Raw genomic sequence first — 26,837 nt, forward strand, 5'->3', positions numbered from 1 at the left:
AATCTGTTTTCTCATGTTTTTTTTTTTTTTTTCTTTCTGACACTCTATTTAGTTACAAATCAATTTTTCTAAATTTATTGCATTACCAAAATACCGCAATTAGATATAAAATAAAAATTTCAACAATTATTGTTACTTTCCTCACCATTTTACAATTTAATTTAATACAATTTAATTACAATACATTTTAGAAATATATGGTGATTGCTAATTGAAGTAAATTGCTGTGTAAAATTTAGAAATAAAGTAAAATTTGATGCATTCAGTTTCAATTTTGAAGGATCTTCTGTGAAAATAATTAAAAAGGGATTAACTGATTGATAAATGTCTACTAGCATGAGAAAAGTGCAAATAATCTTAACATATCTATTAATTTATCTGTCCAAAACTCAGTTTTATACAAATACAAAAATCTTGCCATTTGGAATAAAATTTATTATGATTTAATTATGAAATTAAATAGAGAATATTAATTTTAAGTCAGAGACAGATTTGAATTGCTGTAAAACTGCTACAAGATTCTGTGATAGGATTTTTTAGGAGAATAAATAAAATGATCATTTGAGGAATCGATAGTGATAAATTTTTTCCTGTGAAATATCGCCAGAGCAAACCACCCCCTCTAATTATGTACTTTAACTACTAATAAAAAAAGACATTTTCTTTTTTTCGAAGAAGCAAAAGAAAACAGAATTGTCTTAAGATACTCGTTGCGATCATTTTAATTGAATTAATTTTTCAGGGAAGGAAATACACAGTGCAAAAAGGAAGAGATTTTAACAAACTGCATTCTATAGTACTGCTGATATTTGCTAATTAGAATTGTTTTAAATTTTATTTTGGCAAAATAATAAATTTTAACGATACGTTTTTTCAACATTTTTATTAGGTTTCTTTCATTTCTTCGAGCTACCAACCGTTTACTTAATATTTCCCTATATCTACAAAAATTGTAAAAATAGTATTGGTAAGTTAAAAAGCAAATAAAAGAATGCCTAATTTTACTTTAATAAATAAGTTTAAATTATTTTTTTTAATAATTATAAAATAAAAATAAGCTTGAATTTTCAAGTTTTTTGTTGCTAAAATATTTTCCCATTTTTTAATTGATAATGATAATTAACATGATAATTTTCATATGCTTTATATAAAGGTTTAAATAATAATAATAATAAAAACACTAATTCTAAACAACGAACTTAAAATACCAAATTTATTTTTATCATCATATGCTTTCATACTTCAATAATAAAATACACTTTTGAAAAAAAAAATATATCCGAAGATAGAAATGTTTTATATTTAATTACTTTTTCCTAGAGGGCAACGCCAAACCATAAATGCATAATGTTATTTCGTTTATTAGTTTAAAAACTGCTTGCGAAAGGCGCCATATACCGAAATAAAAGGAAATAATTTATTTTAAATTTATAATTTTGTTCTATAGATGGCGACACCCAACCATAAATGCGTTATTGGTTCCATTCTTTATGTTATTTCGTTTATTAGTTCAAAAAAAAAAAAGCTTGCGAAAAGCGCCATCTACTGAAATGAAATGAAATAAATAGACTTGAATTTATAATTTTTTTCCTGAGATCGCTACACATAACCATAAATGCATTACTGATTTCATTCTTTCAATAACGCATTCATGGATAGATGTTGCCATCTACAGAACAGAGTTTAAAATTCAAAACTAAATATTTTATACTATTTCAGTAAGGGCGCTTTTCGCAAGCTGTTTTTAAATTAACAAATGAAATAACATAAAGAATGAAATTAATAACGCATTTATTGTTAGATGGACAAAATTATAAACAAAACTACAGGACAAAATTATAAATTCAAAAAAAAATTGTTTTATTTCAGTTGAGCGCGCTTTTCACAAGTTTTTTTGAAACTAATAACCTAAATAATTTGAAGAATGAAATCAATAACGCATTAATGGTTAGGTGTCGCCTAAAAACTGGACAAAATAACAAATTCAAAACTAATTATTTCATTTCATTTCAGTTAAGGGCGCTTTTCACAAGCTTTTTTTAAACTATTAAACGAGATAATATAAAGAATGAAATCGGCAACACATTCATGGTTAGGTATCGAAAACTACAGGATTAATTATATATTTAAAACAAATTATTTCATTTCACTTCGGTAGAGTGCGCTTTTCACAATCTGGTTTTAAACAAATAAATGATATAACATAAAGAATGAAATCAATAAAGCATTTATGGTTAGGTGTCGCCAATCAACCGGACAAAATTATAAATTTAAAACAAATTATTGAATTTCATTTCGGTACAGGCGCTTTTCATAAGATGTTTTTAAACTAATAAACGAAATTCCACAAAGATTGAAACCATTTATGGTTGGGTTTTGCCATTAAAAGGATAAAATTATAAATTTAAAACAAACCAATTAATTTCATTTTAGAAGAGGTCGCTTTTCGCAAGCTGCATTTAAACTAATAAACCAAATAACATAAAGAATGAAACCAAAAATGCTTTTAAGGTTAGGTGTCGCCATCTACAGGAATAAAATTAAAAATATTAAACAAAAGATTTCATTTCGGTAGAGGGTTCTTTTCTCAAACTTATTTAAACCAATAAACGAAATAACATAAAGAATGAAATCTGTAACTCATTGATGGTTTCTTGTCACCATCTATAGGGAATTATAAATTCAAAACTAATTATTTCATTTCATTTTAGTAGAAGGAGCATTTCATTGCTGTTTTTAAATTAATAAATGAACTAACATAAAGAAGGAAATTTATAACGCATTTATGGTTAGGTGTTGCAATCTACAGGACAAAATTATAAATATAAACTCATTATTTCGTTTCATTTCAGTAGAGGAGGCTTTTCGCTACCTTTTTTTAAATTAAAAAAGGAAAGAACATAAAGAATAAAATCAATAACGCATTTATGGTTGGGTGCCGCCATCTAACCGGAAAAAATTATAAATTGAAAACAAATTATTTGATTTCATTTCAGTAGAAGGCGCTTTTCGCAACATTTTTTTAAACTAATAAACGAAATAACATAAAGAATGAAATGAAGAAACCATTTCTGGTTAGTTGTCGCCATCTTTAGGACAAAATTGTCCAAAGAAATCATTTCATTTCAGTAGAGGGTGCTTTTCAGAAGCGGTTTTTAAAATAATATAAACGACATATCATTAAGAATAAAATCAATAACACATTTATGGTAATGTATCGCCATCAGCAGGACAAAATAATAACTTTAAAACAAATTATTTCATTTTATTTCAGTGCAGGGCGCTTTTCGCAAGCTTTTATTAAACTAATAAACGGATTAACATAAAGATTGAAATCAATGACGCATTTATGATTGGGTGTCGCCATCTAGAGGAAAAAATCATAAATTTAAAACACATTTTCATTTCATTTCAGTAGAGGGTGCATTTCGCAAGTTGTTTTTAAATTAATAAACAAAATAACATAAAGAATAAAATCAGAAACGAAATTTATGTTGAGTGGCGATATCTACAGGATGAAATCAATAAAGCATTTATGGTTAGTTTTTGCCATCTAAAAAAAAAATGTTAAAATTCAAAACTAATTATTTTATTTCATTTTAGTTGAGTTCGCTTTTCGCAAGCTTTTTTAAAACTAATCAACGAAATAACATACAGAATGAAACAAAAAGGCATTTATCGCTGAGTTTCCCCATCAACAAAACAAAATTATAAATTTAAAACAAATAATTTCATTTTATTTTAGTAGAGGGAACATTTCACAAGATGTTTTTAAACTAATAAACGAAATAACATATAGAATGAAATCAATAATGGATTTAAGTTTAGGTGTCGCCATCTAAAGGAAAAAATTATAAATTTAAAACAAATTATTATTATTATTATTTGTTTTAATAAAGGGCGCATTTCACAAGTTATTTTCAATCTAATAAACGAATCAACAAAAAATATAATCAAAAACGCATTGACGGTTTGGAGTCGCCCTCTACAGGACAAAACTATTCAAAATCAATTATTTCATTTCATTTCAGCAAAGGCCGGTTTCTCAAGCTGTTTTTAAACTAATAAACGAATTAACATAAAGATTAAAATCAATAACACTTTATGGTTAGATTTGTCATCTACAGAACATAGTTGTAAATAGAAATTAATTCTTTCTTTTCATTTTAGTAGAGGACGCTTTTCGCACTATGTTTTTAAACTAATAAACGAAACATATCATAAGTAATGAAATCAAAACGAATTTACGGTTAGGTGTCGCAATTTACAGGGCAAAATGATAAATTCAAAACAAATTAGCTCATTTCATTTCAGTTGAAGGCACTTCTTCCAAGCGGTTTTAAAAGTAATAAACGAAATAACAAAAAATGAAATCAAAAACGTATTTACGGTTAGATGCTGCCATCTACAGGACAAAATTATTCAAAACCAATTATTTCATTTCATTTCAGTAAAGGCGCTTTACACAAGCTGTATTTAAACTAATAAACGAATTAATATAAAGAATAAAACCAATGGTTAAGTGTCGCTATATACAGGAGAAAATTATAAATTCAAAACAAATTATTTCGTTTCACTTTAGGGGAGTGCGCTTTTAGCAAGCTGTTTTTAACTCATTAACGAAATAACATAAAGAATGAAATCAAAAAGGCATTTATTGTTAAGTATCACCACCAACAGAACAAAATTATAAATTTAAAACAAATAATTTCATTTCATTTCAAAACATTCCTCGTTACTGAAACTCTTAATATCAAGCGCACAATTTTGAACTAATGATTTTATTTTGTTATTCGATATCGCATCAATTCTCTGAGATATCTTCCGTTAATCACCTGATTGCTTAAATAAATGTTTTCGCTCTGTATCCATCAGATGCACCAGTATACAGGGTGTCTCAAAAACCTTGACCGCGGCTTTTATTCCTGAAATATTGATTACAGACATATACTGTAAATGAACAAGGTTGCGTAAAAAAAGATTCAAAATGTTATGAAATCGATTAAAATTTTCAGAGTATTAAACTTGAAAAAATACAAAATTTAAATTTTGTATTTTTTACAAAAAAAATCCCTTACAAAAAAAAATTCTCAATGAGTAAAATGTGCCCCATCCTCTAATAAGGTCATGTACAAAATTTCAGAATTTTTTCATGAAAACTCTCAAAGATATGTTAAAACAAAGTTGTTGAAGGGTCAATCACAAATTAAAATGCAAATGTTTACAGTTTCAGTGCAGATGACGTGACGCGGGAATGCATTATAAGAAAATTAAATATGCTTCGTATCTTTTGTATCTATAATACAAATTTTAAAATCTATGCTTCCTGAAAAATACTTTAAAATCTTATATCATGAATTACAGAATATAACTTAAAAATAGCACAATCAGTGAACTTGTAAGAAGTCTTATGTAATCTTTCATTAAAGTAATCTTTCATTGTGTAATCTTTTCTTTAAGTTATTATTTCTGCAAATTTTTAATACTTTTGAACAAATAAATTCAAAATTATTATTTATTTATTCAATCATTACTTTCTTTGTTAATATGTGTACGACCCCTAAAACTCGAACATCCGACATGATTTTTCCTCTTTGCGAACTCATATCCAGGCATCGAAAAGTAGTTTAAGTTAGCATTTATGTAGTTTCATATATTTGAGACTTTTTGTGATAAATTGCTGAAATTTTGTACATGACCTTATTAGAGGATGGGGTACATTATACCCACTGGGAATTTTTTTTGTGAGGGGCCTTTATAAAAATTTAAATTTTGTATTTTTTTAAGTTTAATCCCCTGAAAATTTTAATCGATTTCATAACATTTCACACCTTTTTTTACGCAACTTTGTAATTTACAGTATATGTCTATGATCAATATTTAAGGAACAAAAGCCACCGTCAAGGTTTTTGAGACACCTTGTATATTGTTAACATAATTAAATACTATAACTTAGGATAGGATAACATAGATACATAAATACAATTTAAAGTAGACACAAGCAAAAATACAAAATTTTTCGTAAAAAAACTAGGAAAAACAGCAAAAAGGAATTTTCTCTCAGACGTAGCATCATTTAGTTATTGAAAGAAGAAGTAATCACGTATCTGGTAGATAAGGCGCGTCTAATCGAATGTTAAATGTTGAATTTTTGGTAGCTGAATTTCTTATCTTCCCTTCCTTATAATGTCGAAGCCGCAGCTGTCAAGTAGCTGAAGTGAACCAGTGAATGCAAATTTCAAGTCATGATGACTAGATGATGTACTACAAATACACAATGTATGTTTTTCTGCATTAAATAAATATAAAAAAATGTATGCAAATTATTAAAAATGCCTCTAATTAAATTTGTGAATAATCTTTCTAAATACAAAAATAAATAAGTCTTTGTAAATTTTATTGGAAAATATTATAAGCATGGAACTTTTTGTGTACATAGATAAATGCAAGAGAAAAGTTTTACTAAATCTCAATTTTACGGTACAAGGGTTGAATAAAAATTAAACTTGCTTTTTTATAAATTTTTGTTTTCAAATTTCACAGAATCCAAAGTTATTTCAAACAATTATTTACCTTATTTAATAGTAAATACATGTCTAAGTACAATATTTGAGGAAGTAGAGCTTTACCACTTTTTTTGAAATATATTGTATTTTTCAAAAAAGGACAAAATAGGTCATAAACCCTGTATGACGAAAATGTCATGAGTTATGATTGCATATAAAAAAAAAGTAAAAAAATAAAAATGAAAAAAATATTTATTTACTAATTTGTTTAACTGTAATAAAACTATATAACAAGATGAAATAGCCACTGGAACATTTATGCATTAATCGAAGATTTTAACTTTGCCTTCTCACGCCTTTTCGCTTTTTTCCGGTCTCTTCTCTTCGCTAAATACGGCGTTGTCATCGTCAGAATAGCACAAACCACAGACATTATGGCTTGAATGTAGTACACCCAGTCATAGGATCCCCTGGTGCCTCTAAAGTAACCTAGGACAGAACAGATTTTGAAAAAAAAATCAAAAGGCTGTTGCTTTGAATCACAAATAGTTGCCCTCCCCCAATAAATGGAAATAATACAGAATTTTAATGAGTGCATCTATCATATATATACATTCAAACGAATTACATATATAGCCAGAAGAGTATAGCTTTCAATTCATCTAAAATTAAATTTTAATAAATTCTTAAATTTCATAAAATTAATATTTATTAATTCAGACACTTTTCTAAAAAATTTATACAGATCTGCTATGATTTTTTTATAGAGATGCTAAAACTTATATTTAAAATAGATTGGTAAATATTTCATTGATATCCTTTTTCGTAAATAGTTGACTGCCTTTCGTCATACTTAAAAATTTATTAAATAATTCATTCCCATATTCGAGTTATTTACTGTTTAATAATGATTTCTTCTTATTATTCTTCTTAACTTAAAGTATGGACAGTAGGATGTAAGATCAGGTATCTTCGTTATCATCTGTCCATGGTTCAGAAAACCAAGCTTTGTCCAAAAACAGCCGTTATATGGTTTCAAAATCTGCCAATGATCCAATCAAAGTATATAAAGCTAAACTATAGAATACTGAATTTGTTGGAAACAGAGATTTGCATTTAAAAGTATGAAGATATAAACTTGATTTAATAATTTGAAAACTCATCCATATAAAAAATATAAAAAAAAAGTGTTGTAATCGTTAAAAAATTTTCAAAATTTTGACAGATCTCCTTATTTTAGACCTTCTTTTAGTCCGAAGGACAACTTTTTAAAAAAATATGTCCGTATATAACTTTGTCAGTGAAGATAAAATCTCAAAACTCCTTTGAGGCCGACAGAAATTTCATATAGAACCTTGCATCAAATGTGTAGATATTTATAAAATTTTGAATGAAATCCATTCAGAGGAAGTCTGACTAGATGTCCGAGTACAGGTGAAAGCAAAAACTATAAAGAGCTAGATGGATAAAATTTAGCACATAATTTTAACATCTAAAGTATAGATGTTTGAAAAAGCTTGCAGCAAGTTTGCCTAAAACTTTGTAGTCTGGTGGTCTGTTCATTCTGCCAGTCGGCATTTAAACGTGATAACTCAAAAATGAACAACTTAAATAAATAAAAATCACGTGATCGTGTTACTTGAATTATCGTCCAGTGTCAATTTTCCGTTCCAATCGAAAGGGGAAAATAGGTGATCCAAATGCATACTCACTTTTCTGTCTTTTACTACAATTATGTTGAACTCTTAAAAATAAAAACTTCTGCGTTCTCGACCTTGCCCAAGGATCACAATTTGATTCGAGGAGAAGAGAGGATAACCCATTTGTTAGAGTATGCGAGAAATCTTCGGGGAAACCAATCTCTTTGGTGTATTTTTATTCGACTCATTTAGCATCCTGTTTCGAAGTAATTTTAGAGTTGTTTTAGGATTACATTCCTGATTTTGAATCATGGTCACGTGATCCTTGAGACAATATTCAACACCAAATCAGCGAAACCTCGACGGCAGATTTAACGCGCACGCTCAGCCTCCTGTCTACCATGACATGCTGACACTTTAGAATTTATCATCAAAACTTTCTAATTGAGAGAATTTTTTCTAGATTTTAACTTTCACTTATAGGAGGAAGTTTCCAAATCCGATAATTAATGAATCTCCCTCAGTTAAAACTTTCTCCTCAGAATTTAAAAAAAAGAATTTTATTATTGCATTAAAATTGCAAAAAATTTTTTGTTTTGGTTATTTGAAATCTTTAATAAAATTTAAAATTTATTATCGCCTTTGGCCACCACACGAGGATATTGATTCAATTCAATTTCACTTGAAACGTTTCGATATATTTTCCCAAGTTCACGATTCCCTTAAGTTGTTAGATATTCAATATTATTAGAATTAATTTATTTTAGTTGTTTTTCATAGCTTCATATTTAACCTGTAAATGGATCTTTCCAAATGCGACCTACTCCGTAACATCGTCATGCTTTTAAAAATGTAAATGTGCGGTTCATTAATCTTCTAACTTTTGCAGTATTGTAAATCTACTTTTTATCTTTTTATAAATTATACAGATATTGAACAGAAATCTTGTTCTTCTCCAGTGTTCAACAATGCAAGAAAATTAGACGATTTAATATTTAATGAAACAAGGAAAACGGTTTGAATTTCAGAGCAAAAAAATGTAATCTATTGTTGAAAATAAAATATATAAATTTGCTAAATTTTGGAAACATTCGTACAACTATTAAATTCATTTTATTACAAAGAAAAATTCTAATTTTTTTTAAATGATGTAAAAAGCAATTTTATGCAGTTATATTTTCGAAAGCTATTGTGGAAAAACGGCAAAATTTAGCTAATTTTTAATTAATTGAAATTCTAATAAAATGCTTTAAAAATAGCTCCAAATTGCACATCCCCATCCTCCAAGATATATCCGAGCAATATTTGTTGGTTGTAGGTCTATCGGTCTGAGCTGTAGAGCCCCAATAGACACAGAGAAATAGTCGCAGGCACATTATCATAGTCACTTTTGGCGACCAGCTGATTCGCCAAAGATATTGATTATGTTTAATTTTATTTACATCTTTTAGATAAAACTTCATCTACATGATTCCCTCAGATTCTCAGACATGAAAACCGAACTATTTTAAGGGTTTTGCATATGTTCAGTTCATTTTGTATATGAATTTTTCTATTGGAGTTCTGTTCCATAATATCACAGCGCTATTAAAAGCGAAAATATCTAATTCATCTATCTTTTAATATTAGTGGTTTTGTAATTTTATTTTTTATGATCATAGAAGTCATATTAAGAAATTTTTCATTGATGTAACTGAAACTTTATAGATATTACATGAAATCCACCTTCAGCTATCAACAAATCACGTGTTTAAAAATTTGATGAGACAATGAAAACGATTTGGGTTTCCTTCACAACAGTGAAAAGTTTTTAGAATCTTCTTCTTATATTAGAACTAGGGATTGCAATACCGGTATACCGGGATACCGAATACCGGTATTTTGAGCCATTTTACAATTTCGTAATACCGGTATTCACAAGTTTAAATACCGGGTTTTCGGTATTTACTAGAAATATTTTAAATTGTCTCCACAGGGATCGCCAACATAGCAAAATAGTATACGTTTTTGTTTTTATGTCTCCCCAACTGGCGAAATTAATTAGCTAATTAATGGCTTAAATCTAAATTAGCGAAACATGGATTTTCCCTGAAAGAAGATATTGTATCTATAACGACTCATGGAGCAACAGTTATGAAAAAATTTGGAAAGTTGATTGGTGCAAATCAGCAATTGTGCTTTGCTCATGGATTTCAATTAGGAGTAAATACCAAATACCAAATATACCAAAAAAATAAAGAATAGAAGAATCCAAATATTGTGGATATAGAAACTTCGGATTCCGACATTGAAGAGAGTAAGAGTGAGAGTGATATTGACAATGAAGATAATGACAATGTAATTGTGGAAGAAGATATTGCTAATGAGGATGAAATATTAACATATCAAGAATTGCTTCCTATAATTTATAAAGTTCGAAAAATTGTTAAGATATTTAAACTTTCCCCTACAAAAAATTTCATATTAAAAATATATATACTAACTGAAAATAAAACAGAATATATGTCAATAATATATTCTAAGACACGTTGGAACAGTTTACTCCTAATGATGGAACGGTTTTTGAAATTTAGAAATCCAATCCAAAAAGCAATAATAAACTTAAACCTGCAAATTAATTTTTTCAGACAGTGAATTCGTCTTAATATCCAGAACTATACCAGTTCTACTTCCAATAAAACTGACTCTAGATGCATTATGTCGGAGAGATTTTAATTTATTAACAGCTAATGCAACAATAAATTTCATGTTGCAATCATGAAAGAACAGCACAAATCACTATCTGAAGAACGTAGACGTAGATGCCGAAAGAGCGTTTACGACAGCTGGTAATTTTTACACAAAATTACTTTTCAGCTTTAATGACAGTACAACTGATGCCTTATGTTTTTTAAGATCATATTTCAAAAATTTGTATTAGTACTACAGACTGAATAGTGATATTTACAATTTTTTTTGTGATTTAAATAAATAAGTTGTTTCTTTACTTTTTTGTGATTCTTTATATACTGTTATAATTTATAAGTTCCATATTATTTTTTGTGATATTACACTCTTTTATAAAACTGGCAAATAAAACAAAGAAACACCTTGTTTTCTTTCTTTTTCTAAAATTTCTAATACCGGTATTAAAACCGGTATCCCGGTATTAAGATCTATAAAATACCGAATACCGGTATTGAAATTTTGGTCCGGTATTGCAATCACTAATTAGAACATTGAGTTATAACAAAAGAGAGAACGCAGATATAGTGGTATTTCTAACAGTTTGCATTTAGCGCAAACTTTTTCGTATACGAAGAATAGAAAAAGTATTGCAATTGTCAAGAAATTCGAACTTGATGTTTTGATGAATCGGTTTTAGACCACCCTGAATTCCAGAAACACATTTTTAGCATTATGTCCAATTGTCTATCCGTCTTTAAGTGACAGAGAAAACTCAAAAACTCTTTGAAACAGAGAGAAAAAATTTAGTATATTTTCTTTAGGCCAAATTTGTAGATTTCTATCAAAGTTTGAGCAAAATCCTTTCAAAGGAAGTCTGTCTGTCCAGCAGTTCCAATAACAGTTGACACAATAACTAATAAACGAAGACACCTAAATGGATAAAATTTAACATGCAGATTTAACGTAGAAGATACTACTAGAAATTGTAGATACTATCAAATGGTGGACCAAATGCTTCAAGGAGTTGAATGTCTGCCGAATCTGTATTTTCAGAAGCATGAAAACACGATAGCAGGCCGGGATGGCCTGGTTAGTAGGGTGTTGGATTCGCATCCCTTGGGTTGTGAGTTCGAACTCCGCCGGCCGAAGACTTTCCATGTGTGTAGTGGCTGGCGCACGTATAAATCTGCCGTGGACACAAAGTCCTTCATATCAGAAGTAATACCATTCGGAGTACTGGTTTAGAGGTGATCGTTCTCTGATTTAGGTCTAATTTATGATCTCAGGATGAGTGAATGAAATGCATGAATGAAGTCCCCCCCCCTCCCCGTAAAAGGAATTGCGACGCGCGAGTAGACGAACTCTTGGCCATAAATGGCGTTACTGAAAACGAAAGACGCTCTCTCGGCTTAAAATCACTAATTTCGTCAGCGGGCTTATCTATGACAAGTGCCATTAGAAACAACAACAACAAACACGATAGCTCATAAACTAGGCCGTGACTTAACTAGGCCAAATTCGGTATGTGATTTTGTTACTGCAGATGTAGTTCTGGTCAAATTTTGGTTTCAATCGGTTGTGAAATCATAGCTGAGTTCTCAAACCCACCAGTAAGCACATGGAAAAACAGAATAATGGACTTGCTGCAACAAAATCGTTTGGGGAGAAAAAACGTATCTAAAACTGCAATTCACCTATATTATACAGTATGCGAAAAAGTTTTCCGACGATCACTTCCGCAGGTTGTAATATATGCAAACACAAAAACACAACGAGCCAATGAAATATGAATTGCGGTTTGCACATGAAATAGTAAATTCTGTCAAGTTTTCTGAAGATCACTTTCTTTGGTTGTAACATGTACAAACACAAAACACAACGAGCTGGGCCAATGAAATAAAAATTGTAGTTTGCACATGAAATAGTAAATTCTGTCAAGTTTTCTGAAGATCACTTTCTTTGGTTGTAACATGTACAAACACAAAACACAACGAGCTGGACCAATGAAATAAAAATTGTAGTTTGCACATGAAATAGTAAATTCTGTCAAAATTTCAACGAAATCGAAAGTATGTGCGCCCACCCAAGTTCCATCAACACGATAATTGAAACTGGATTACTAAAATTCAGAATATGATTTTATCATCTAAAATGTGGTTACCTATCAAATTCGTGGTGAATGACCTGGTGATATTTTGGATGTTACGATGAGTTAGACTAGTGAATGTGATCCCTACATCAAAGTTATAGATTAATATTAAATTTTCAGCAAAATCCGACAACGTTATTTTCTGTCTTTGTGACATGTGACGCATCACAAATTGGAACCAATGGAAATGTTCCCCCCAAAAGTTTCTCGCATACTCTCTAATGAAAGTGTTATGTCAAAGAAGGCTTTTCATGGTATTGGCGTGTTAAGAAATATTAACCTTGGAATCAATTTATAATTTTTGATGAATCTGTGTGTGATCCTTGGCGAGGTTTTGCAATTAATCTCTGGCATGTGGTTAATAATATACGAAAATCGAATTTTGTTTTAAATCCGTTTTTTTAGAATCGGTTGAGATAAAAACTTGACACAGAACTAGAATGGGAGTAGCAAAATATTACATTTTAAATTTGTTGTTTTTAATTCACTGAGTCTTTGAGTTATCACGTTTGAAATGTTTTATGCTTTTGAAAATGCAACTGACAGACGGACATCCCATTACTGAATTTGTCGCAAAATTTGATATGTTATCTGTACTATAGATGTTAAATGGTTAAAATTCAATTAACTCTCTTCTTTTTGTAGTTATTGCACCAATTTATATTCAAACAACCGGCCAGACAGACTTCGACTAAATGACTTTTTTTAAATTTGATAAAAAGCTGCAACTATGATGTAAAGACCAAATACCAAATTTCATCCATATAGTTCAATCTTTTTGAATTATCTTTATCACAGAGAAACTGTTGCTCTGACAGCGCCTCTAAGTTGCTGGGTCCATGAGATAAAGACGAGTCTCAGTTCACTGTAATGCAGGTCTAAACTAAAATTTGCACTTTAAGATCCGAGGGTCAGTGGGAGCGGACAGTCTGTGAAATTTCACCCATTCCACGCCTAGGGTCAATGAACAGTCAAGCGCCAAATGGATGGTGGTCTCATTCAATTTCTCAGATTTGGAAGGATCGGCATTGACTTGATAAAGGGTCGGCCTGGAATTGGGGCTCTTGTCACACTTCCAACTAGGCCATCTGATCCTTTGGGATCTCTGGGTCTAAAATGCTCCAGTTTTCTGAACTTCTTCGATTATTCTTCATGAGTACTCTTTGCCAGCTGTTAAGCGGTTGTGGTGGTATAGCAGGACGATACTATTGGTTGAGATAGGCTAATCGCTAGACCAGTTAAAAGTCTTCGTTCCATTTTTTCCCTCTTCTCCCAAAATTCAGTCAATTATTAAATACTCAGAACACACAGCATCTTCATGCAGCATCCTAAGAACACTTCATGTCAATTACTGAAAAATGATATTGGTAGCTGCATCATGAATATCGAAAGTAGGCCCTTTCAAAGCTGGGTATTCTGTCGAAACATCATTAATAAAAAAAATATTCTTACCTATTAGAGGAGAACACAAGAAGCTCATCGGACCATAAAGAAATGACTTTGAAGCCATAGCCATTGTGTAGTTCTTCGGCTCTATAAACTCGAAAATAAGCATTGGGAACACTGACAGAAGTCCACTGGTGACCAGTCCAAATGCTAATATTCCCACCATCATGACAGCAAAGGTCTTTGCCCATACCATGATCAACACGACCACAGCCAATATAATGAAACTAAGGATTGTGAAATTGTTTTTAGTAAGATAATTTCTATCTATTATCATAGATAAAAATACTCGGCCAAACAATTCTGCCAAGGGCAAGGCCATTAGAAAATACACTTCGTAGATTCTGTCGATGCTTTTGTCTCTCGCATAATCCAACACAGTGGTCAACGTCCACACCTGAATGATGACTTCGGCACTCATTGCTACAAGCATGGTTAAAAACGCGAAGTCTAAAAATATAGTCAGAGATTGTAGGGCTGCCTTTTGTTTGGACACCGGTTTTTTGTTAGCTACTTTTGCTTCAGACGGAACGTTGTTTTCGGTATTTTCGTGAACTGATTCAATACACTTAGGTAAAAGAGTGGCAGTTTGTTCTAATGTGTCTTTGTTGTTTTTAAGCAACTTATCTTCTATTAGATGGGGTTTAAAATGTATCGTAGTTCCATTATTTAATAATTTTTCATCATCTATCAGCTCTGATGACAAAGAGCTCGGTATTTTGTTATTGCTGATATCTCTCAGTTCCCAGATGCAAAGCTCTTTCTTTCCTTCAATATTTTTCTGTTTCTCATCATCGATATTCTTTATTTTGATTGCATCAACGAGTTCTTCAGGCCCTGCTACCAAAGGCTTGACTTCTTTCTGGCTGATCTGAACAGACTTCTTCTTCGGTTTCAATATTTTGAGCAACATTGTGGCGGGCACACCATTTAACATGATTCCTCCCATGATAAGAAAAGTACCAGAGACACCATACGATTGGAAGATCCACTTTATGAGTGGCGGGATGATGAAACCTCCAAAGCATCCCCCGAACATGGTCATTGAAATGGCGAAAGTGACGTTCTTATTGAAGTGCTGTTTTACGACTTGAGGAAAAAGGGTAGTGTTTAAGTTCATTCCCAACCCTGAAAAATAATGATACATTTCAATTCAGATTAATTAAATAAAGTATAAAAATTTTGGAAACCGAATATCAAGATTACGAATAAAATAGATTTAATGTAAAAAGAAGAGAATTTCCCATTAGGCAACTATCAAGGACTGTTGGAGCTGAAGGGACCCGCAGACAGGCCGATTAAAAAGATACTAGCCTTGTTCACGAATAATTAAATTGTAAAACATATGAATTCTATGAATTATAAAGTATTAGAATTAATGTAACTGGACAGGCTCCTATCGGATTTCATTGCGTTTGCTCAGTTATTATAGTATTTATAAGCACCTAGCATCAGCCTATATAATATTATGTGTGAATGCCACTCTATCATGAGTCATTATAAATAAATAAATAAATAGTAACATGTAAATTTTCACAAAAATTAAAAAATAATCAGAAATAAGCCATTAACATATTATTGATACTATTATAATGTAAAGAAAAGCGCTGAAATTTGAAACCAAATTGATCAATTTATTAAAGAAAGTGCTTCATGATTTACTCTACCTAACGACTCAAAATGACTCAATTCGCAAAATGAATATAAATAATTTCTAATGTACTAAAAAGAAAACTTTTTTTATGAGAAATATTTCTTATTTTTGATTTATAATTCATTATACAGGATGCGGTAAAAAAAATTGCATCATAGAATAAAAGTTAACTAATTTCTTTTTAATTTGTGTTCTTTTCGTTTTGTCTACCACTTAAATTATAAAATATTTTATAATATATCTCTTAGTTCACGTATTGTTTTATGGCTTTTTTTTACAATGTCAAGAAAAAGGTCTGCGATTTTCCAGTTGTACAAGCAGAGAAAACGACAGTGTCAAATCGTTCGTTTGCTTAATTTAATGTGTCTTGGCAAGCAATGTCTGATGCAATCTGTCATTTCAAAGAGCTTGGCAATGATAGGCGACGTCCAAGAAGTGAATGAAAATGTATGGTGAACTCTTTCAGTAACCTTAAGATCATCAAAAAGCGAGTTCAGCTAAATCCAAGGATTTCCATTCCAAAAATCGCTCCTGAAATGTGAATAAGTGACCTATCAGTGCGGCGAAAGGCAAAAAATAGAGCTTGGAGACGCTTCACAACTTCCAAAAAGTTCTGCTTCTCACTGAAGAAAACTAACTCGTGCGACTCCAAAGATGCCAAAAACTTTTGAGTCGGGCCGCAAGTGATTCTCTTTCATTAAAGAGAAGCTCTTTACGTTCCAACAAGCTCATAATTCTTAGAGCTATAGGATCTGGCCTGTAGACGCTCCAAGCATCTCAGCAAATGTCAACATCCAAAGTTGCTCATGGTTTGGGGCAGTATCTCTGGTTTTTGTGGATGAGAGCGTTAAAATAAATTAAAAAGTGTACCAATGGTACATTCTAGAGGCTGTCGTACTTCTGTGGGCCAAAAAGCATTTTGACAATGTAAACTGGACGTTTCAACAAGACTCAGCACCAGTTCAAAAGGCCAAAAAAGGCACAAGTTAACTTTGTTAACTTTGTTAAATATTATTTATAACTCTCCATTATATATCATTCAATTTCAATGAATGTATTCATCGTCGACAAGAAAATAATGTCATTCTTTTTATCATTCCTAATTAAACAAGGGAGCCATTTCAAATTTCAAACGATATTTCCTAAATTATTTTTTATGTGGCTGCAACGCACTGGGTACCAGCTAGTTAGAAATAAATATTTTAAATCTGTTTTTCTGTTAAACCTTTGTTAAATTTTTTGTTTTGTTGTAATCTGTTAAACTTTTTGAATAATCTTGTACGGTACAAATCTCTCAAACGTTTTGGTGATCATAATACTTCGATTAAAAGAAATGGGGGATGGGGATGTTGTCAGATACGCTTGGTTGCATGTGTAATATTTTCTGCTTTCTTCACAACCCGTAGCTTTATTCTAATGATCTATTAAAACTAGTTTTAAACATAAATTCCGTCTTTTATAATTTACCGTAGACTAACCCCAGAAAAATGATCACAGTGATAATGTCTTCGGCCAGGAAGCAAGCGCCAACTCCAAGTGCTGAGAGGACGCATCCCGTCAAGATCACAGCATTCAAGCCGAACCTCTCACCACAGTATCCGGTGATAGGTCCTAGAAAGGGATGAAAAAGAGATACGTTTTAAATTTAACACAAAATTAAGAATGCGAGGGATATCCAGAAACTAAGTCTCCGGATATGCACTTAAAACCAGGGGGGGGGGGGAGGGGTTCTTTCCAAAACTTTCTCGCATACTCACTAATAAAGATGTTACCCCATTTCCCCCGCAAAAAGTTGCGAAACATGAACATAGAAGAGAACACTTTACATAGCACTGGCAAACAACAGCTACAAAATATTAACTTTTGGCGTGAATTTTGTAATTTTACTGATCCTATAGTATGATAATTGGCGCTTTTTTTTTGACAATTAATCCTTGGGATGCGATTGATGATATCCAAACTCAAATTTTTGTTTTAGACGCTTTTTTCCTAATTGAATGAAACAAAATTTTGGCAATTTGGTCACAAAAATTGCATACCAAATTTGATGCATTTAAATCACTACGTTTTAGATTTATAGCATTGAGAAGCTTCTAAAGGTAGAAATTTATAGCTGTTCAATCCTTCGTTGGATTTGGCTGATAATTAGATGGCAGTACGCTAGTTTAATCAATATAGTGAATTTTATTCAAGTAGATCTCTCTGTTTTTCAGGTCTCGTGTAAACTTATATTTGAACAGATGGATAGATAGAGTTCTTCAGAATGGATTTTATTCAAAATCTGAAAGAAATCTACAATGTGGTGCAAAGATCATATACCAAATTTCATCCGACAAGCTGAGAGCGTTTGTGAGTTGTCTTTGCTACAGGCAGACAGGTAGGCATAATGCCAAAAATATGTTTTTTGGACTCAGGAAATCTTTTTCGGACTTTGTGAGATTAATCAAAATCTCGAATTCAAATTTCTTGACGATTACAGTGCTTTCTCTATACTCCGTATAAGAGAAAGTAAAAATTAATAGAAAATCTTCGTTATTTTATAATGAAGTATAAGGTTTTGTTTTTTTAAAAAATATAGTTGTCATCATTGTTGGCGCATTTGTTGCATCATTGATGGGCACAAGCTTTTGTATACCCTCGTTATAGAACGATGATACATGCAAGTATTCTTGTTCAAGAAATAAACATAAAATTTGAAAAAAAAATGCCTTGTCAGTATTATAATAACAATTTAATTTTTCATCTTAATATTTTCTTTATTTCTTTATTATTATGATCTATTATTTATTCCTTTATTTATTTTCTTTATTTCAAGCGAATCAGAATCAAATAGAACCCCCCGCCCTTTCCCCGATTTACTTTTCTCTTCATCCTGAATATTTTCGTTCTTCATTAAAACTTCGCACCCGTCCCTTTATCACCAAATCACGGATAGCGTTTTATCTTTAAACTGTTCTTTATCTTTCACAATTTTTTCTGTGAATTTCATTTGGTTCAGTGTTCTTGACATTAACCCCTTAACCTACTATTTACATTCCAAAAGTTTAGGCCTTAAACGTAAAGAAGGTCACGCTGAGTTCGAGCCATTCTACTGTTCGGCAAATCGATCCTAAGTTACACGCGCACGACTTACGGAATGTAAAAACTATGTATAAGACACAACTGGTTTAATTTCATGGGATATTTGATAGGCAATTTACAACCTGATGTAATAATTGTGGTGGGTGTACAAAAGAATTATTATCAATCTCTAAAATATAACATAAATCAATAACATTTATTTGTAGCTCCTGAATAAATTAACAATTCACGTAATCATCGTTTATACAAAAATCAATAACAAAAAATTAATAATCTTCAATGGATGATGTATATGGTATGATTTGTGGTGGGGAAAATTACAACGCGACCGTCGTACTGCGGGCGATGCCCGTAATATTGAAGTTTGACCCGATCATCATACTACAGACTATGCCTATGTTATTTACATTTGGCCCAATCATCGTTCTACGGATTATGCCCGTAGTTGTATGTTATGGGATTAAGGAAGCGAATGACAGAATGTAACTCGTAAACTCCAGGATGTTCATTGTTTTTTTAACATTTTAAACTTTTGGTGCAATTCTTAGCAATCTAAAAATGACATCAACTCTTTGTCAATGCCTCAACCAAGTGCATGCGCATTCATGAAATTAGGAATGCAGCGATTTCGTGGCAAAAATTGAAAACGGATTTTAGTTTTTTAACATCCCTGCATGTTTCGTTGCACAGAACAAGCAAAAATTTGTATGATAAATTTATAGTTGTTGAAGAAGGTAGGTATAGTGGAAATTATTTCACAATAAGTTAATCCTCTGTACCCCAAAAAGTCATAAGTTTCATAATTATACAAAAATGAATGCAAGGATTCTTTTTAATGCTTAGCGAGCTCGAAAATACAATCAGGTATATTATGATTCCCAAAAATTAATGTAAGAGTTTTTACTAATATACAGCTTTTATAGTAATAGTTAATTTAATAAATTAACAATAATATGAAAACGAATCTTCCTCTAGAATGGCAAATAAAACTCGACATAGGGGTGTAAAAGTTTATTGTAAGGTAGATTGCTTTAATCCTGGTCCTCACACGGAAACTTACTTAAATGCAAGAAATTCATAATTGCACTTCCATTTAAATAATATGTGTAAAGTATAAAATTTGAAACTATAATGCGAATACACTGTAAATTTGATACTTTATTTTTGAAACATGTAACCATAATTAGAAAATTGCACTTCATTTATGACTTGAATTCTGAAAAATATTCTTTTTTTCTTGAGATCTCTTTTAATGACTTAAATAAATACATCAAAGTCATTTTAATTCGATCAAGTTACCACATGCATAAGGAAAAAACAAAAAGGTCTAATTTAAAGATGCAAAAAGAAATTATAGACACAATGGCGCTATCAAAGTGAAAACTACAATTGATAATGCTTTTTTTTTCTTGTCTGTATCCTATTTGTTAATGTTTAAGTAGTGTCTTCATATAGAATCCATTTAATTCTGATCAAATATTCTCTTTATCGTACATCATGTGTAATTTATTTTTATCAAGCTAAATAGGATCAAAGACGAAGTACAAATAATAAATAATAAGCCGAAATACAACCTCCAAATTTTCATAACAGTAATTAATGCATAAATTCTTTATTCAAAACTAAACAGTTAAATCTGGTATAATAAACGCTAAATACAATGTAAATGATTAGTGGTATTGTACTAAACACTTCTGATAGTTCAAGACTCAAGTTGATGTTCTTAATCTTCTACAGACCAGCATTATTGTTTTTGACATAAAATTTAGTCATATCAACAAACAAATTATGAAACGTATTTATTAGAGATGATGAATTAATCATCAATAAAATTAATAAAATAACTTTATTAATAATAGCTGTGGGAGTCTAACCAAATCTCCCCAAAAAAGTTAGATTCTTCAGATAGCGGGGGTTTTAGTGGCGAGGTGTCTAGGGGCCTTTTAGTATTTACGGGTTCGTTTCACGACTAAGATCAAAATAATGCAAACGAAGGATGAAGAGACTTCGTAAAAATAAAAGAATTTATTTAAAGTTAAAGGGAAAAGTTTACAGAGGGAGTATTTACAGGGAAATAGGAAATGGATTAAAACATGGAGATAGGAAAGAAACAGAAAGTTAGATAATAGAGGACGTTAGAAATCTAAAAAAAGTGCGTTATGTGACTGAAACAACTTACCGCATAGTTAGCAAGCGCGGATGCTAGAAAGCGTGAAAAGTCTTCGTCGAACAGTGATTAGTGGGCCTCTGCCTGAATATTAGTTGTGTCGGCGTTTCGTAAGCTCGACAGATGGCGTTGATCTGGAATGCAGTATTAATAAAAATTATCGTCCTCTGGGAAATGATCTAACCTTTTACAATTCCCGCTTTGAATCATGTCCTACAATGGGACAACCGAATCAAATGATGGCGAAACAAAATAGTTCCGTAGGATATCCTACATAGCTTTATAAACACTTATTTATATGCCAAAAAGTATAACTGTTTTATCTGATTGCTTTAATACTGAATTACTCAATTTATAATTAATTATTATAAATGTTATAGAATTTTGAAATCACCTTTTTCTCAAACTTATGTACTTCAGAAAACGCCAATGGTCGATTATACAATTTCATATTTAAAAAAATCAAGAAATGGAAAAAAATCAAATTGATTAAATTTATGTAAAAATTACCGCAATGCTAAATGCAAGTTTTAAAATTGTTATTTTTTTATTGTTATTATTATTACTTAAGATATACGGAGTATAGAGAAAGTATTGCAATCGCCAAAGAATACGAACTTTAGATTTTGACAGATCTCCACGTTTTGAACTTTCCTAATTTCAAAAAACACATTTTGGGGAACGTCCATCTGTCTGTTTGTGACAATGATAGCTAGAAACAACTTTCAGGACGGAATTAGTATACGGTCAATACACCGACTTTGTAGATTTTAATGAAATGTCGAGCAAAATCTATTCAGAGAAAGTTTTCTGTCCGACTGTTCGCATATAAGTTGATAATTACAAAAAGGAAGGAGCTAGATGAATAAAATTTGGTATACACAGATTTAACATCTATAATGTAGATACGCATTAAATTTGAGCCAAATCCAAAAAGGGGTTGGACATCTATCAGTCTATATTTTCAGAAGCATGGAAATGATATAACTCAGAAACGTAATGACTTAAATATATCAAATTCGGTATTAGATTCTGTGACTGCAATGATAGTTCTGAGTCAGATTTTGGGAAAGCCAATTTGCAATCGATTGTAAGAAGAAAGGGTCTTCTAAAACATAAATTCGTAATTATTAAAGAATATACCATAGAGTTTTGTGGAAACCTTTCCAGCTAGTTATTTCAGATTTTAATAATTAACTTACCTCCCGAACACCTTACCACCATGCATAGGAAAAGCGGGTAGGACGCCATTGCCCTGTCGGTGTTGTAGCGTTCCAGAATCTCGACAAAGAGCAGGCCGCTAAGCTTCACTGGCATCATGCAAAGAAAACTGATGAACGTGCAGGCCATCGTTGCGAGCCAGCTGTCTCGACTATTCAATCCAGTTGATTTCATGGTAGATCCCTGTGACTACTCTGAAAAAGAGAAAGATTGGTGAAGCAAATGCTTTACTTTATCTTCCTAAGACCCTCAAAACCCAATTGGTGCTTTTTTGAAATTCACGTTAAATTAAAAGATATGATTTATTAACATTCAAGTCTGAAGTATGTATATGGGGAAAGACTTAAAATTGTTCTCTGAGAGATGGCGCAACTACGAGCTCGCCATTTCTCTTGTAACATTTCCCATTTTCCTCGCATGGTAATTGGCATTCCAGCCAGATGTAACGTCACCCGTTTACCCACACATAGTTAAATGTCTACGGACCGCCAGATGTGGTTCTTTTTCACTAGTAGAATCATTGAGTCTGGTTATTTGCTACTATCCAGATGTGGCAAAACAGATGTGTAGCGAGTCGGTACAAATAGTTCCATCATGCCTTCAAGGGAGAAGACCGTCAAAACAGCCAGGTACTAAATTTTTTTCTCTTATGGAGAGACTCCTCATGTCATCAAGAGACGATCTATAACCAGCAACTGTTGTCATTAAGTGTCAAAACCAGTTGTACTTCAGTCGATGTTATACTCTGCTTCACCCTAACTTGGCAGCAGTGTATATTCTAGGCATGCCGAATCACAGTCGCTGTGAGGGGAACTGGGTTACTTTAAACTATAAAGTTACTAGAAATGCAGATCGCTGGCGGAACTTTATCTCGCAAATTTTTCGCCAAACAGTAAATATTTATTAATTTTATTATATTATCATTTTAAATCAGAGAATTAATTTTGTCCTTATTTTCATCATTTTGTTCAATATTATTAATACATTATTTTAATAAATCATTAAAGTTATTTCATTTCGTTTCATCGTTTCTCAAAAGAAAACCCTAAATCTTTCAATATTCGGTAAAGCGTAGTTCGGTTAATGTTTTTAGAAAAGATATCTGTATGATCGTTCACATCTTTTAAAACTTTATCTAATGTTGGGATCTCATATCTACGAATAAATGCATGGATTTTTCGTCAGATACAGGATAATGTAAAATCATCATATTTTAATGTAAAATCATCATATTTTAATTTAAAATCATCATTTTTACATCATTATATTTACTTTTTCATAAAATGACCTGAATGTTTACCTACTGAGCCTGGCTGCTTCTTTCCAGGGGTACTTAAAGAACTGGATGCCTTTATTTCTATTTTTATGTTGCACTTTTTGTTGATTTCACTCGTCTTGAGCGAAATCGGTGAGCACAGCGTATTCGGTGATAACACTTTTTCTTTTTCAGACATTTTAGAAGTGAATAGAAATGACAAATCGAATAAATATTCAACAATCAAAACTAATAACTACTAATGTGATTAATAGTATCAAAAATATCAGCTGGTAAAAAAGCGAGAATAAAAAAGTACGAAAGATGATAATGGTTGGAAACTAAATGAAGCTGAGTTGGCGGAAACGTAAAAGAAAAGCGCGTCAAATATTTGACCTTGAAGACCGGTTCTAGCCAAAGTGGAATTTATTATGCCAATCGTTTCGTTTTATTCGTTCGCTTTATTTACAAAATACTTAACAGATAAACACTTCTAACTTGAGAATAATTTTAAATACATACTGATAAAAAAAGGATTTCTGTAATTTATGATATTATTTGATATATTTCTGAGCATTTTAACTATTTTAAAGTCGGAATTGATGGGGAACTCTTTCCCAACGCGTCACATTTTCTGCCTTTTACAATACTGCCAAGTTAGGGTGAAACAGAGTATAGCTGCGAATATAATTAACATGTGTTCCAGAAGGGTAGGCTACAAAGATGGTTCCTTAACAGACATTCCCACAATCAAGTGGAGACCATTGAAGAAGCATTGCTGAGCAGCTGTTGGGTGATAGGGAACTCAAGTTCACCAATGAGAAAATCGGAGGCGCATATCTGACAAAAATAAAAGGCGGTATTTTTGTTTGTTTTTAGTCAAAGAGAGGAGAGCAGTAAGAGGCTTCGAATTAGAATTCGGAGAGACATCGGTGTCCGGAGAAGTTGTTCTTGATTTTTTGAGAAGCTTCGTGTGATTCAGGTTTCTGTGTTAGGATCCACCCGATAAAAATCTGTGGACTTTTAAAAGCGACAGTAGAGTAGCCTCTTATAGCTAACAACCTGTTAGCGATTTTTTTTTAGCGACTTATTCTCCGATTTTATTGAGGAACTATTGAACAGTTATTTGATATTTATAAATAATACAAACTAGATGAGAACAATTTTTTATACATATATAAGGCTGTAAATAATAGAATTGATTTGTTACGCTACTCTCTTAATTGATAGATAAAGTTATTGAACCCTGAGCATATGGAATTGCCTTATCAGATGAAATGCAATGAAATGATGTAATATAATTGAAATAGATGTAAAGGCAAATATTGAGTAAGATGTATAAAATGGGATATTTACTTATATGTGCAAAATAAAAAATTTTCTTGTGATTTTCATCATAAATAACATTTTTAATATTACAAGTACATTTCTAAAATGCAAAATTATGGCAACATTATTAGTATGTAAGCTTGAATTTGGTACGGTACATTTGGGTACGGATTAACTACCTCGATTAGAAATATTTTTTTTTCACTTTTAATAATGATATTTAATTTTAAAAAATTACAAAAATTATTTGAAAACATCTACCAGTGGATATTAAGAGGTTATGAAAACGGACTGATAAGAGTTCAAAACTGTATGAGAGAAAATAAACAATAGTACTCATAAAATGCTGGTTTCAAAATAGAAAAATTACATTAAAGTATCTTGCGGTATCAATTAGTTATTAGATTCATTCACTTTTAAAATGAAAGAGTAAAAATGACATTTTATTTTAATTTTTTGTTTTCACAAGAATAATGATAGTTTTCCGTTCTCAATATGAGAATGGCCCTTTTAAAGATAGTAACACCGAGATAGATAGATATCTGTATTTGGTAGCTTGTAATTAAATTTACACTTTAATTAGAAAACACTAATTATACTTTAATTCGAAATCCCTAATTCTACTTTCATTAGAAAACACTAATTACACTTTAATTAGAAATCCCTAATTCCACTTTCATTGGCAAACACTAATTATACTTTAATTAGTGGTAAAATTACTAATAATTACACTTTAATTAGTGATGAAAAATGAGCTCCCCCTTAATGGAAATTTCAGTTCAGCTGCTCTACGCGGTATCTACATTTGTTAATAGTTCACACAAGAAATGTTTGCATAACAAGTGCAAAGCAAACAAAACTGTCTGAAGAGAATTTTGATTGAGTTAATAAATTTTTCAAGCTTAAAATAAAATTTTTCATTCTAAAGGAATAAGGCGTGCGAGCCTGCATTTCAGCTGTCTTATGGAATTGAGCAGCAATCGCTTCCACAATTTAAAGAACGGCGATGTCAGACTATCTAAAGAATAAAGAAGAAATTTTAAATCTGTTGAATACATTCCACTTCAGAAAAATTCAGAATGGTCACTTTTAGGACAAGGCTATAAGTTTTTCTCTGATATTTTATATATGAATTATTGTAGCAAATCATACCCTTCAATAGTAGAGAAATTCCCGTAGTTGTTGTAGAAATTTAATGGAAACTACGGAATTGCTGATATAAAGTGAAAAATTACGGGCCATTACAAAAAACACCGCCAATACCCTCTTCTCAAATCCTCGCAAATACAATGCTGGTGGAAGTGAAAGAATTTTTAACATGATTTTAAAAAAACGTATTTGTAGCTGGTTGTGTGTATTTAAGCCAAGGAAAGATGCCTTCTTGTCTCTTTTCTTATTTATTTTGCACACACACACATATAACAACACATGGACGATGACTTCACATATATAAGGTAACACATAATACTATATACAATTAAAGTAGAAATTGCCGCTAACAAAGAGCGAACGAATACTTCTTTTTGCCGCTAACAAAAGAGCGAGCAGTGCCTGCTTGCACCAGTTTCACACCAACTCTCAGGGTCAAGTTTTTTCAAAAAACAGCTTAAGTGCGCCTCCTCCACATTCCAAACATACATATGGGTTAGCGCATACTGCGCCATCTATGTTCAGTATTAATCTTTACTGTATGAATAAATATACAAAGAATAAAAAATACAA

At 31.3% G+C, this 26,837-nt stretch overlaps 1 protein-coding gene across 1 annotated transcript in view; it reads right to left on the reverse strand.

Annotated features, from left to right (window-relative positions):
• Window positions 1-6,748: 6,748 nt before the first annotated feature.
• LOC129988083 (monocarboxylate transporter 9-like) overlaps window positions 6,749-26,837 on the reverse strand; it is a 37,943-nt gene continuing 17,854 nt past the window's right edge. Inside the window, exons 2-5 of the mRNA XM_056096202.1 lie at window positions 22,513-22,725; window positions 17,530-17,673; window positions 14,415-15,536; window positions 6,749-6,995 (exon numbers count right to left, since the gene is read on the reverse strand). Of these exons, the coding sequence (XP_055952177.1) occupies window positions 6,823-6,995; window positions 14,415-15,536; window positions 17,530-17,673; window positions 22,513-22,705 (1,632 nt within the window). The 5' untranslated portion in view covers window positions 22,706-22,725 and the 3' untranslated portion in view covers window positions 6,749-6,822. The remainder of the gene's footprint in view (window positions 6,996-14,414; window positions 15,537-17,529; window positions 17,674-22,512; window positions 22,726-26,837) is intronic.

This window comes from Argiope bruennichi, chromosome 10, assembly GCF_947563725.1.
Source record: "Argiope bruennichi chromosome 10, qqArgBrue1.1, whole genome shotgun sequence".
In the NCBI taxonomy this organism is placed as follows: domain Eukaryota; kingdom Metazoa; phylum Arthropoda; class Arachnida; order Araneae; family Araneidae; genus Argiope; species Argiope bruennichi.